This window comes from Phyllostomus hastatus, unplaced genomic scaffold (assembly GCF_019186645.2).
Source record: "Phyllostomus hastatus isolate PE091 unplaced genomic scaffold, TTU_PhHast_1.1 phas_scaffold_442, whole genome shotgun sequence".
Classification (NCBI taxonomy): Eukaryota; Metazoa; Chordata; class Mammalia; order Chiroptera; family Phyllostomidae; genus Phyllostomus; species Phyllostomus hastatus.
In genome coordinates, this window is record NW_025334030.1 from 4,594,954 (window position 1) to 4,608,269 (window position 13,316).

The 13,316-nt window shown below is 46.3% G+C and overlaps 1 protein-coding gene across 1 annotated transcript; it reads left to right on the forward strand.

Annotated features, from left to right (window-relative positions):
• The first annotated feature begins 4,825 nt into the window (after nucleotides 1-4,825).
• CUNH16orf90 (chromosome unknown C16orf90 homolog) lies at nucleotides 4,826-9,751 on the forward strand. Its single transcript, XM_045820665.1, has 4 exons — nucleotides 4,826-4,893; nucleotides 5,385-5,440; nucleotides 7,177-7,530; nucleotides 7,917-9,751. Exons 1-4 carry the CDS (start codon nucleotides 4,826-4,828, stop codon nucleotides 8,102-8,104), a joined length of 666 nt encoding a protein of 221 aa, XP_045676621.1. The 3' UTR covers nucleotides 8,105-9,751.
• Nucleotides 9,752-13,316: the final 3,565 nt, after the last annotated feature.

Sequence of the window (13,316 nt, forward strand, 5' to 3'; positions counted from 1 at the left end):
GCTAACCACCGTACCGCGAGAGGGTGTCAGGGCCTGGACCCGAGCACGCGCACCCGGCTCGTTCTTCACGACAGGCCGGAAATCGTCCTGGATGCTAGCGGTTGTCCTGGTAACCGTGTCCTCTTTTGATGGAGGAAGAGATTGTGAGCTCGGTTGAGAAACCGGAAGGCTCCAGGGTAAGGAGGAAACCCGAAGTGCGGCCAGATCTCCTGGGGGCTCATCTGGGACCCCTTCCCCAGGGCTGCTGCGGTGTAGGGCAGGCCACAAAGAAAAAAGAGCTGGGAGACGAAGCGAGCTGAGTTTGGAAGGGCGGGGGAAGAGGAGGGACTGCGAGCCGCTGTGATTTTCTCCACCTCTTTATTGATGTTGGCGAAGTAAAATAAACAAATGAGTGGACCCTAAAGAAAGTCCCCAAATATGACCATATATATATATATATATATATATATATATATATATATATATGGTCAGCACGATAAAGGTGACAAAGCACTTCAGTGGAGAAAGAATAGTTTTTCAATAAATTACTTGAAACAATTGGAAATCCAAATAAATGAACCTCCACGCAACCAAAATATAAAACCTAAAATTGTCACAACACGAGAAACTGCTGTTTATAACAAGGGCCCTTAAGTTAAAAAAAAAAAAACCACTAAAACTATCTTTTCTAGAAGAAAAGCCTCTTCCAGAAAATGGGAAAAAGCTTTATGACAGGGTAAAGCAAGATTTCTTAAATACACCAAAAGTGCAATCCTTAAAAAATGTTTTCATAAATGGACTTAATAAAAAAAAATTAAAACTTCTTTTCCCTGGCTTGTGTAGCTCAGTTGATTGAGCACCCACCTGCAAACCAAAGGGTAGCAGGTTCGGATCTCAGTCAGGGCACATGCCTGGGTTGCTGGCCAGGTCCCAGGTGATGGGGACAGGAGAGGCGACCTACACTTTAATGTTTCTTTCTCCCTTCCTCTCTGTCTAAAAATAAATAAAATCTTTTTTAAAAAAACAAGCCTTTAAAAAAACTTCAAGATATTTTTAAGAAAATTAAAGGATAATCTGTCTAGAAGAAAATATTCACAAAACACAGCCAATGAAAAGACATATCCAGAATACATAACAAACTCTGAAAACTAAATCCAATTAGAAAGTGGACCAAACAGATACTTTAAAGAAGATATATGGCAAATAATAAGAAAAAGATGCTCAAGGTTATTAGTCATTAGGAAAATGCATATTAAACCACAATGACATATTGCTAGGCAGTTATTAGGGCAGCTAAAACAACAGCAAAAAGCCTGACAATGCCAAGAGCACAAAAGGTTGTGTACCAACTTGAACTTTCATACATTATTGGTTCTACCATTTTACATTCCCACCAGTAGTGTAGCAAGGTTCCAATTTCTCCACATTCTCATTAACATTTGTCAATTTTTAAAAAATTATATCCATCCTTATGGATGTGAAGTAGTATCACGTTGTGGTTTAAATTTGCATTTCCCTAATGACGAATGAGCATCTTCACTGGGCATCTTTTGTTTTTGTTGACAGTTTGTGTATCTCTGGAGAGATGTCTGTTCAACTTCTTTGCCATTTTTAAATTGGGTTATCTTTTTGTTGTTGAGTTGTAAGAATTCCTTATATATTCTGAATAGTACACTTTTATCAGATATTTGGTTTGCAAATATCACATTCTGTACACTTTTACTTCTTGATACTGCCTTTTGCAGCAGCAAAGTTTGAAGTTTTGATAAAGTCCAATTTATCTATTTTTTATTTTGTTACTTATGGTTTTGTTGTCATATCTAATAATTCACTTCCAAATCCAAAATCATAAAGATTCATTCTTATGTTTACTTTTAAGAGTTTTATACTTTTAGCTCTTACATTCGTGTCTTTTGATGCAATTTGAGTTAATTTTTTGTATATGGTGTGAGGTAGAGGTCAACTGTCATTCTCTTGCATGTGGCTATCCAGTTGCTCCAGCACCATTTGAAGAAATTCTTTCCCCATTGAATAGTCTTGGCATTCTTGTTGAAAATCAATTGACCACAGATATATAGGTTTATTTCTGATCTCTCTATTCTACTTCATTGATTGAGATACTTATCATGTCAGTTCCACACTATTTTGGTTAAATTTTTCTTTTTAAAATTTTTTTTTGCTTATTTGGGTTCCCTTGTAATTCCACATGAATTTTAGAATCAGCTTTCCAGTTTCTGTGTAAAAGGCCATTGGGATTTTCAAAGTATCTGTAGGTCACTTTAGGGAATACTGCTGCCTTAACAATATTATGTCTTCAACCCATAAACAGTCATATTTTTCCATTTACTTGTCTTCTTTATTTGTTTTTAGTACCTATTTCATAGTTTTCAGTGTTGTCTTGAAACCCCTTGGTGAAATTTATTCCCATTTTATTTTGTTCTGTGCTAGTGTTTATAAATACAACTAACTTTTATGTTGATCTTATATCCAACTTTGCTGAACTTTATTAGCTCTAATAGTTTTATTAGCTCAAACAATGTTGAGTGTGAACTAATTTTTTCTCTGTGTAAGATCATGTCATCTGTGAATAGAGAGAATTGAAAACAATTTAAAATTTTTTTCAATTATGTTTGACATTCAATATTATGTTTCAGGTGTACAGCATAGTGATTAGACATGATATGACTTTTAAGTAATCCCCCCAATAAGTCTAGGATCCACCTGACACCATACATAGATATTACAATATTATTGACTTATACTCCCTATGCTGTATGTTACATCTTTATGACTGTTTTTTAAATTTTTATTGATTTTAGAGAAAGGAAGGGCGAGAGAGAGAGAAAGAGGAAAGAGAGCAACATTGATTTGTTGTTCCATTTATTTATGCACATTCATTGGTTGATTCTTCATTCATTGGTTGATTCTTGTATGTGAATTTGACCTGACTGGGGATTGAACCTACAACCTTGTCATGTTGGGATGATGCTCTAATCAACTGAGCTACCTGGCTAGGGCCCGCATAACTATTTCATAACTGCCAATTTGTACTTAAGCTCTTCACCTGATGATGCTTTTATTGATTTTAGCAGGGGTGTCAAACTCGTTCTCATGGGGGGCCATAATCAGCCTCATGGTGGCCCTCAAAGGGCCAAAATAATTTTAGGATTGTATAAATGTAACTACTCCTTAACTGTTAGGAAGTTGAAATTACATTCGGTCCTTTGAAGGCCACCATGAGGCTGATGTGGCCCCCAGTGAAATAAGTTTGACACCCCTGTTTTAGAGAGAGGAGAAGAGATAGAGAAACACCTATGTTGGGAGAAACATCAATCTGCTGCCTCTGCATGTGCCCTGACTGGGAATCAAAACCATAATCCAGACATGTGCTGTGACTGGGAATCAAACCTGTAACCTTTTGGTGCATGGGACGATACTCCAACCTACTAAGCCACCTGGCATGGGTAGCCCTTCACCTTTTTCACCAAATCCCAATTCCCCATCTGGTAATTATCAGTTTGTTCTCTGTATCTATGAGTTTCTGTTTTATTTGTTCACTTATTTTGTGTTTTAGATTCCACATATTAGTGACATTATATGGTATTTGTCTTTCTCTGACTTAATTCACATGGCAGAATAACCTCTTGGTCCACCCATGTTATTGCATATGGTAAGGTTATATTTTTTTATGGCCAAGTAATATCCCATTATGTATGTCCCACTTAGGTTGCTTCCATATTTTGGCTATTGTAAATAATGCTGCAATGAACATAGGGATGGATATATATATATATAGATATATATATATAATCTTTTCAAATTAGTGTTTGGATGTCTTTGTATAAATAGAAGTGGAATTCCAGAAGTGGAATTGCTGGGTCATATGATAGTTCTATTTTCAATTTTTTGAGGACTTTATACCATTTCCATAGTGGCAATACCAATTTGTAATGCCACCAACAGTGCACAAAGGTTCCCTTTTGTCCACATCTTCAACACTTGTTGATTTATTGATAATAGCCATTTTGACAGCTGTGAAGCGATAATCCCATTGTAGTTTTAATTTGCATTTCTCTTATGTTCAGTGATGTTGAATATCTTTTTTTATGCCTATAAAAAAGACATCCCCAAACATGGCCATCGGTATGTCCTGTTTGGAGGAATATCTTTTCAGGTCCTCTGACCTTTTTAAAATCAGATTGTGTGTCTTTTTGGTGATATTATGAGTTTTTCATACATTGTGGATATTAACCCTTTATTCATGTATCATTAGTGTCTTCTCCCACTCAGTAGGTTTTTTGTTGATGGTTTCCTTTGCTGTGCAAATTTTTTAGTTTGATGTAGACTAATTTTTTCCCTTTATTTCCCTTGCCCAAGGAGACAGTCCAAAAAAATATTGCTGAGAGCAATGTCATAGAGTTTACTGCCTATTTTCTTCTAGGAGTTTTATGGTTTCAAGTCTTACGCTTAATCCATTTCAATCCATTTTTGAGTTTATCCTTATGTATAGTGTAAGAAAGTGGTCTAGTTTTTTTTTTGCATGTATCTGTCCATTTTTCCCAACACCATTTACTGAAGATTGTACCCCATTGTATATTCTTGCCTCTTTTGTCATAGATTAATTGACCATATAGGTGTGGGTTTATTTCTGGGCTTTCTGTTCTGTTCCATTGATCTATGTCTGCTTTTATGCCAATACAATGTTGTTTTGATTATTGTACACTTGTAGTATAGCTTGATTATCACAGGTAGCACAGTATCTTCAACTTTGTCCTTCTTTTTATTTTTTATAAGCAACTTTATTTTGAAAGTCACAGGGGTAGAAAAAGCGAGCCAGATGGGCTGCATGGGCTCAGGAAACAAATTACAGAGTCAAAAGAAGGGCCCTGGGAACTTAGGAGAAGAAAGGGAAAGGTAATGTCCCTGGGGAAAAAGAGGGAAAGGTACGGGTGTGCTCCACAGCGAGCACCACCCAACTTTGTTCTTCTTAAGATTGCTTTGGCTATTCCAAGTCTTTTATGGTTCCATATAAATTTTAGGATTATTTGGCTAGTTCTGTGAAAAAATGCCATTGGTATTTTGATAGGAATTGCACTAAAACTGTATATTGATTTGAATAGTATGGACATTTTAACTATGTTAAATTCTTCCTATCCAGGAGCATGGTATATGCTCCCATTTATTTGTATCTTCTTAAATTTCTTTCTTCAGTGTCTTATTTTCTGAGTACAATTCTTTTACATCCTTGAATTCATTTCTAAATATTTTATATTTTTGATGCAATTGTAAATGGCACTGTTTCCTTAATTTCTCTTTCTGATAGTTCATTATTGGATATGTTTTTATTGATTTTAGAGGGGAAGGAAGGGAGGATGAGAGAGAGAAACATGGACATGAGAAAGAAACATCCACCAGTTGTCTCCTGTATGTACCCTGACCAGGGATCAAACCTGCAACCAAGGTATGTGGGCTGACTGAGAAACAAACCCACAACCTTTTTGGTTCATAGGACAACACTCCAACCAACTGAACCACCCAGCCAAAGCAAAAACGTGACTGATTTCTGAATATTAATTTTGCATCGTGATACTTGATTGAATTAATTTATCAGTTCTGATATCTTTTAAAATTAATTTTAGAGAGAAAGGGGAAGGGGGGAGACAAGGGACAGAGAGAGAAACATCAATTTGTTGTTCCACTTACTTATCTATTCATTCGTTGGTTCTTGTATGTGCCATGACCAGAGACTAAACCTGCAACCTTGGCATATTGGGATGATGCTCTAACCAACTTGAGTTATCTGGCCAGGATATCGTTTTCATGGGCTCTTTAGGATTCTCTCTATATAGTTATCATGTCATCTGCAAATAATTAAAGTTTTACTTCTTCCTTTCCAATCTGGATGCCTTTTGTTTGAAATTTTAACTTTTCAAGAAATTGTTTCCCAATGTAGTGGAGCTATTTAACATTCCCACCAGCAGTATATGAAGGCTCCAGTTCCTTCATAATCTTTCTTCACACTTGGCAAGAGCCATACAATACCACATCATTTACTTATGGGAAAATGGACAATTAAAAAGTTGTGTGGTGCCCCAACCAATGTGGCTCAGTCGGTTGGGTGTTGTCCTGCAAAGCAAAAAGCATGGTTCAATTCCTGGTCAGGACACGTGCCTGGGTTGTAGATTTGGTCCCTGGTTGGGATGTATATGATCAGTGTTTCTCCCTCACATCAATGTTTCTTTCCCTTTCTCCCTCCCTTCTCCTCTCTTAAAAAAAGTTGTGACTCCCCCAGTCAACCAGAACCACCTTATCGGCACGCTCAAAGCACTGACCCAGGTTTCACTAAGTCTGTACTGCTAATCCTCATTTCCCACCCACATGTGAGGAAACTGAGTGACAGCCTCCAAGAGCTCAGTGTTTTGTGTGGCCTGTCACAAGCCAGAGAGACCAAGAACTACCTCTAGGGTTCTGCCCCCTTCCCTTGCCCTCCTCCCACCCTGTCCCTGTCCTGGGCATCATCCTACCCCAAACTCAGGGGGTCCAGGAAGGCTGGAAGTCTTCCCTGTGACATCACATAGCTGGTTGCCAAGGGAAACCTGCAGACCTACTCCCTAAGCAGGGGAGAGCAAAGCCCTGCTGCACAGAAGGCTGGGCCACTCCTCCCCCATCACACAGGCTCTCAATGGAAGCCTTGGTCTGTGCGTTCTCTGAGCTGCGCATAAGAGAAGGTGCAGGGCTGTGGGGAGAAGTGGCAGGAAGAAAAATGTCCTCTTATCCTGACCTGGGACAAAAGCCACCAGGGTGGCCTCAGAGACATGCATGCTTAGGAGAAAGGAATGGTCACTGGTCCATGACATGTGACTGGACTGTGTGATTCTGCACCCACTGTGCAATTTCTCTACTGACACCAGAATACTCTTTCCAGAGTAGGGGGTAAAAAGGGGCCAAAAGGGCTTGAAATCCTGAATTTGGTGCCAAGGCTAAGGCTTCTCAGACCTCCCTGTTGGCCAGGAGAGGAAAGAGGAGTAATATGTTGGGTCAGGGGAGGCCAGGGTCAGGACATTTAGCCCCACTGACAGGCAGGTAAGCTGAGGGTCGGCAAGCCAGTGTGGAAACCATCACATGAACATGGGGCTGTTTTCCCCTTATGACTGCTGTGGCCCGCTGGCCACCACCCTCCTGCTTTCCCCTCCACAGATGCAGTAAGCTGGGCCCGAGGACTCCCCAGTCACCCTGACACACCATCCAACATCTACGAGGGAGGGCTGGGGGCCCAGCAGCAGCAGTGCCCCAGTGCCCAGGGAAGCAAGCCCAAGAACTTCCGGCTGCGCCACCTCAGGGGCCTGCCACTCTACCTGCCAAGCCACGTGCAGCCTGCTGGCCAGTGTGAGAGTCACTGGCTGGGCCGGCTCCTGGCAGAGGGCTGCCTCCTATGGCCTGAGGGCATGGCCTGGCCCCTAGACCTGCCACATGGGACTCTGAACCCAGATAACAGCCACCACTCAGCCATTCTGGAAGCTCAACTGCCCAGGGACAGCCTGGGAAATACAGGTGAGCACCTGTCCAGGTGAAGCAGGACGGTAAGAACCAGGGAAGGGTCGGATTGGAGACTCAGATGGACCCAGATGGGCCCTTCTCCACTCCCAAGCCTTCTGGGTTTCTGTCCCATCTCTACAATTGACAAGCTCCCCCACTTCTGGGCTGGGCTTCGGTTTCCCCATTTGTAAAATGAAGGGTTTGGGTAAGATGAGGATCCTTCCAACTTGAACCACATTTCCCCCTTCCATCTCCCTCCCTCATGGATTATCTTTAGACACCCACCCCCTCCACTCCTGTTTTGAAGGATGCTGGGTTCGGGGAGGGAGTCATAGGATAAGATAGGCTGGCAACCTCCCCCGGGTCATTCTGTGTGACTCCTCTCTCCCCTCTTTCTTCAGCTTCCAGTTCCAGCATGGATCTAGCCAAGGATGCCCTCTCCCAGCCTGGTACCTCTGAAGGCTTGGCGTTCAGGCCCAAGAGGTCCTGGGAAGCATCAGAGGAGTCTAAATGTCCACTGTGCAAGAGAACCCGCTCTGGGCCTATGGAGAGGCCACAGGGATCCCAGGGCCAGGGCTGGTTCTCATAGCTCAGGACAGGAGGTGAAAAATGACCCAGGAAGTGGTGGAGGAGGCAGGTCTAGAGAGGGAGGGCTCCCCCCCACCAGTAGCCCCTCCAGACTGAGACACCTGCAGCTGCCCAGCACCAGAGCCTGGGCCAGCCTCAGGAAAACTCAAGGGGAGGGAGGGGGAGGCCCTGAAGGAGGGACAGAAAAACCAGAAGCCTGGGCATGCCCTTGCAGCCTGCTCCAACTCGAGTCAACCACTTTACTTGGGAGGCCAGGCTGAGCAGAGTGGAGCTCTCAAGAGGTACAGGAGCCCACAGGTCTAATCTCAATAAAAGCCAAAGCCTGCATGCATCTCTGTCCTTTGGCCATCAAGCCAGTTCAATTAGGGAAACAGTCCCTTGGCACCCGTGTTTCTGAGGGCAAGTTTCTGTGTCCTTGGTCCTGTTGATATTTGAGACCAGATTATTCTCTGTGGTGGGGGCTATCATGTGTGCTGTAGCATGTTTAGTAGCATTTACCCACTATATTCGTCTAGCTCCCTTTGCCCAATTGTGGCAACCAAAAGTGTCTCAATAGAGTCCAATGTCCCCTGGGGGCAGCACATGCCTGATATATGTCACTGGGGCCTCAGGCCTGCCAGGGGAGGATGGGAGCACAGATACTGGCTTCGATGACCCTCACTGTCTGGCTGACTTCCAGTCCTGGCAGCCTGGGGTGGGTTAGGGCTGAGCTGCCCCTTTTGGGGGCTCCTGCCAGACCCACATGATAGTGTCAATGACACTCTGGACACCAGGACAGCTGGGTTCCTCCCAGACTCAGGGGAATACTACTTTAGGCCCCTTCCCTGCTCCTGTAATCTGGTTCCACCCTGAACATTGCATAGGTCCCTGGGGCAGCAAATTCTGGAGACTTTGGTCCCTGAGCTGTGTTCAGGTTATTAGTAGGGGTGTGGCCCTTGTCAGTGGGAGTCAGACTGCAGTAGCTAGAGAGCAGCCATGAGAAAGCAGGTGTTTGAGTATTCCAGCTGTGTCTGGGGCAGGTGTGTGAGGGACACAGCCACCCAGCTGGTCCATGAGGTGAGCCTCATGGGGTGTCAGAAAGGGCAGCTGCCTTCTCCCACCACCCCAACACTCACTCCCCCAGAAGGCTGAGATTGGGGGACCTGAGGGACCACTGCTCAAGACAGACATTAGGGAGCCGTGCCAGGTAGCAGGCAGGTGGCAGGCAGAAGTGAGAACATGCCAGAAGCCCTAATACTCAGTCCTTGGAGACAGTTACATCTCCCTCCCAGCCTACTTTTTGATTATCTGTGGCTCAGAGAAGAGCACAGGGTTTGAGTCTCAGGATGCCCAGACTACGGTGGCCTCCGCTGGGCCATGTCATGGTCCTATGTAGAACTCCCTATGTAGAACTCCCCGCCCTTCATTTGGGACTGGCTCTGTCTCTTGCTTTACCAATAGAATGTGATGGAAGTGACATGGCATCACTTCTGGCATAGAGGAGGCCTGGTAGCTTCGTGTGTATGTTTGTATGTGTGTGAAGTCAGTGTTCATATAAGAAGCCCTTACATGGTAGGAAACCAGCCCACCTAGGGGAGGTCACGGCTGAGCTCCAGGCCACCTGAGTAGACCCTTCAGCCTGTTGAGCCACCCTCCCTGAAACATGGAGGGCAAGTGAGCCACAAGCCGGGTCTTTCCCTAAGGAAGGACATTTGCTACAGCAACATGGCAGCTCCAAAGAAAACTGACTGAGTTGGCCTCCAAAGAGTTCTTCCCTAAACTTCCCAAAGCTTTCTTGAAAAGCACCCGCAAAAGGCTGAGAAGCAGAAAAGCCATGGCCATGGCATGCTGGGGACAGGGAGCTGCTGTAAAGGAGCACCCAAAGCCTCAAACAAGCAGACAGTGTGGAAATACACACTGATCAACCCCGGCACTCTCACTCCATTCCCTGAACGGCCAGTAGGTTTGGAACGGGGCCACCAGGAGTCAGTCTCAGCCCTTGGGAGCCTGCCCTTGAAGCCCAATGGGCTGGGAGGGCAAAGCTCACCAGAACCCCTTCCACTACCCACCTCAAGTTGATAACTGGCCATACAGCCAAACAAGGGCCCCAAGCAGTCACCCCTTAACCCTGAAGCTGACCCACTGACAAGGTGAAAGCAGACTGATGTTTCAATAAGTAATGGTATAACTCAGCACCAAGACACTGCTAGGTACTCGAGTCCAGGCCAGCTCACTGACCTCACTCCATTTAATACCTCCAGTCCCCACACAACCCCATGGGCTCCCCCATACCCAGCTCTGCAGGTGCCTCAGGCACTGTTCTGGAGCAGGCTGTCTGGGTGGCTGGTGCTCTGCCCTCAGGGAGCATTACACACCTGGGCTTTGGAGGGGCCATTTAGGAGCTGTGTGGCTCCTGGGAAACTTCCTGCCCTTGAACTAGTTTTTTTCATCTGCCTATTGGGGTGAGAACAACTCCCACCCCCTTGCCCTCAGGGTGGCCAGAAGCTTTAACAGGAGGTTGGTGGGAGCATGTGGTACCAGGCTTAGCCCAGACTCAGGCCCCCATTATGGGCTGCCCTAGCCCAGGGGTCCCCCATGGTAGGGTGTCCTGTGGAAATGTGCACTGGCCCAGGGTGCCTACCTGACTGCTACACTGAGTCACCTAGTGAGCCTTCTCTAAGCCAGGATAGCACCCCCCAGAGGACCAGGCCCCAGCTCAAGGCCTAAAGTTGGCCAAGAAGACTCCTGAACAAATGGGGGCAGCAGCTGAGGACCTGCTGAGTTCAGAAAAAGAACCCAGTTGTGCCTTTCACCTCCTGAACTTCCGTAAGACTGCATTATTTAGCAGGTTAATTATACAAAACAATTGGCCCTTTTAGCTAGAAGCCATCCTTGGGACTTGATAGCGACAAGCAGTTCCTGGGTAGCCCAAAGCCACTGCCCCAGCAAGGGGGCAAATCCCCACAGGAATGGCCCAAAATGCAAGACAGGATGTGACCAATTAAAATCTATTTATTTGTAATGAGACAAAACACTACAATCTGTTCAACACTGGGCTGGACACTGCTGTGATTGGGGGCAAGGAAGAAGGGGGAGGACAACGCCTTGGCTCAATTATGAATGTCCAAGGCAGAATCTTCAGGAAGACTCTTCCCTTTCTCCAAGAGGCAGAAATAAAAACCACATGATAACCGTTGATTCAGATTAGAGAGGACACTGAGCGGGGCCTCAGCTCGAAGCTAATGTCAGGGCAGAGTAAGGACCAGCCAGCAACTGTGAAGTGGCTGAGGAAGGAGGGGTGATTTTTCCTGCCCAGGCTCCCCTTCATCACAAGGAACGCCTTTCCTTCACCATAAAGCCAGAAGGGCCCCTGGGCTGGGAATTCCAAGGTAAGGAAAGGTGCCAGTCCGAGGCCCCCTCGCCTGGTTCTTCCTTCTCCTCCCGCTCAGGCTGGTGCACTGTGGTGATGGCTCCATGACACTGCAGCAATGCTGGGCATGGCTCCGCCAACCCCCTCTCCTCCAGAGGTCAGGGCAGGGAGCAGGCAGCTTTGGGGGATGAAGTGGAGGGGAATGCCAGAAGCGAGTGATGTCCACACATACTTCCTGGCACTGACACAGCCTCTCCTGTCTCTGCCCCCAGAAGCTGAGGGACCACAAGGCACGTGACTGCCTCCAGTCCCAAAGGCCAGGTCCTACCTGACCAACACCACACTCAGCTTCTTCTTGTCTGCATCTGGCTAGGCCTTGGAACCAAATCTCATGGGACTGAAGGGCTGGAGGGGACGACTCCTGGGACACTCACCAGCACCTGTCCTCAGCCTGGCTCCCTGCAGCAGTTCAGCTGAATGGCACATCCAGCATGTGATGGGTAATTCCTCACTCTCTCGAAGAGCAGGACTGGCAGCAGAGGAGTTAGAAACTTTCTCATTGTCTGATGACCATGTCAGGGAACTAATCCTCAAGAGCTCTGTGCTTGGGTGAAAAGCCTCCCTCACTCTGCTCACCACTTGCCAGCCCTGGGGAGGTAGGGGCTGCTCCCTGCCCCCCAGGCTTTTGTGGGCTGGTTCTGGACAAGGGTTTATTTCACCCCTTCATTGTTCTGAGGCTCCTGTGTCTCTAGGGTCAAGTCTATCTACAACACTTGGGTTCCTCCATCCAAGAAGTTCATTCTGGCTTTGGAGGAAGGAGTTGGAAGAAACAGGCAGTACAGGGGAAGAGTCCGGTGAATAGTGCAGGGAAGGAAGCCCCCTCCTGCCCCTTTACTTCCAAGGCAGCAGAAGAAACTGACCACAGTGAACACTACGGCCAACTTGTGGGGCTGGTGCACTCACATGGGAGCCACACCAGGGCACGGGCAGAGGTTTCCAGAGCAGGAAGGAGGGCTGGAAGAGCCTGCAGGAAAGAGAAGAGAGGGGCAGGGGTGAATGCCTCTGCAGAAATGCTATGTCTCACCCTATGCCTGGCCTAGGAACCCACAGATGGTCCTGGGTGCCCCCCAGAATACCTTCTAGTGACCCCTGGGGTCCTCAGCCCCAGCACAAATCAAGGCACTGGGCATGCCAGCCCAGGTGGCCATGGAGCACACATAGAATCACCAATCTGCTCTAGGGCATGTCCATGCACAAGGAGGCTCAATGACCCTGTCCAGCTCCTATGTTCTCTGAGGTCTGAGAGAGATAGGCTCCCTGTAGCATTCATGGTAGTTAGAAGTGGCCACGTCTGAGCAGAGCTCTCATTTACAAGGTGCCCACCTCAGGAAGCTTCGCTGTAAGCTGATGATGTTGCTGGTGTTAAAGCTGACATCTAAGCAGGATCTATGGAAGCATGCCTGAGACACAGCAGCTCCAGACACCCCTTGGGAGGGTAACAAGTGGCTATGGACAGGTGGGGAGATGGGGGTTTGATCTTTTAGTACCTTTTCCCTTTTTGAACCATGTGAATGCATTATTTTTTAAAAAGTCATTCAGGAAGTGAAAAAATAAAGTTCTGCCAAGGGCTCAAGGACTCTGCTTTCCTCCAAGTTCCCGTGAGTGGGTCAGGAACTACCTCGGCCCTTGGTGCAGCAAGTGCCAATCCAGAGCCTTCTGTCTTTAATGTTGAAAGCACCAGGCCCTCCATTTCTCAGGACCATCATCCCACTCAGTTCTGCTCCCCTCTTCCCCACCACCTGTTCTGGCATACCTGTTGGAGACCGGGCACACCTGCCCCACAACGCTCTGCTCCTGAGCCCAT

Coding starts and splice junctions, on each gene's coding strand:
- CUNH16orf90 (XM_045820665.1), top strand. CDS start 4,826: ATGGGCTCAGGAAACAAATTACAGAGTCAAAAGAAGGGCCCTGGGAAC. Junction 5,441..7,176: donor GGATCAAACCTGCAACCAAG/GTATGTGGGCTG, acceptor TCCCCTCCACAG/ATGCAGTAAGCTGGGCCCGA. Junction 7,531..7,916: donor GGACAGCCTGGGAAATACAG/GTGAGCACCTGT, acceptor CTCTTTCTTCAG/CTTCCAGTTCCAGCATGGAT.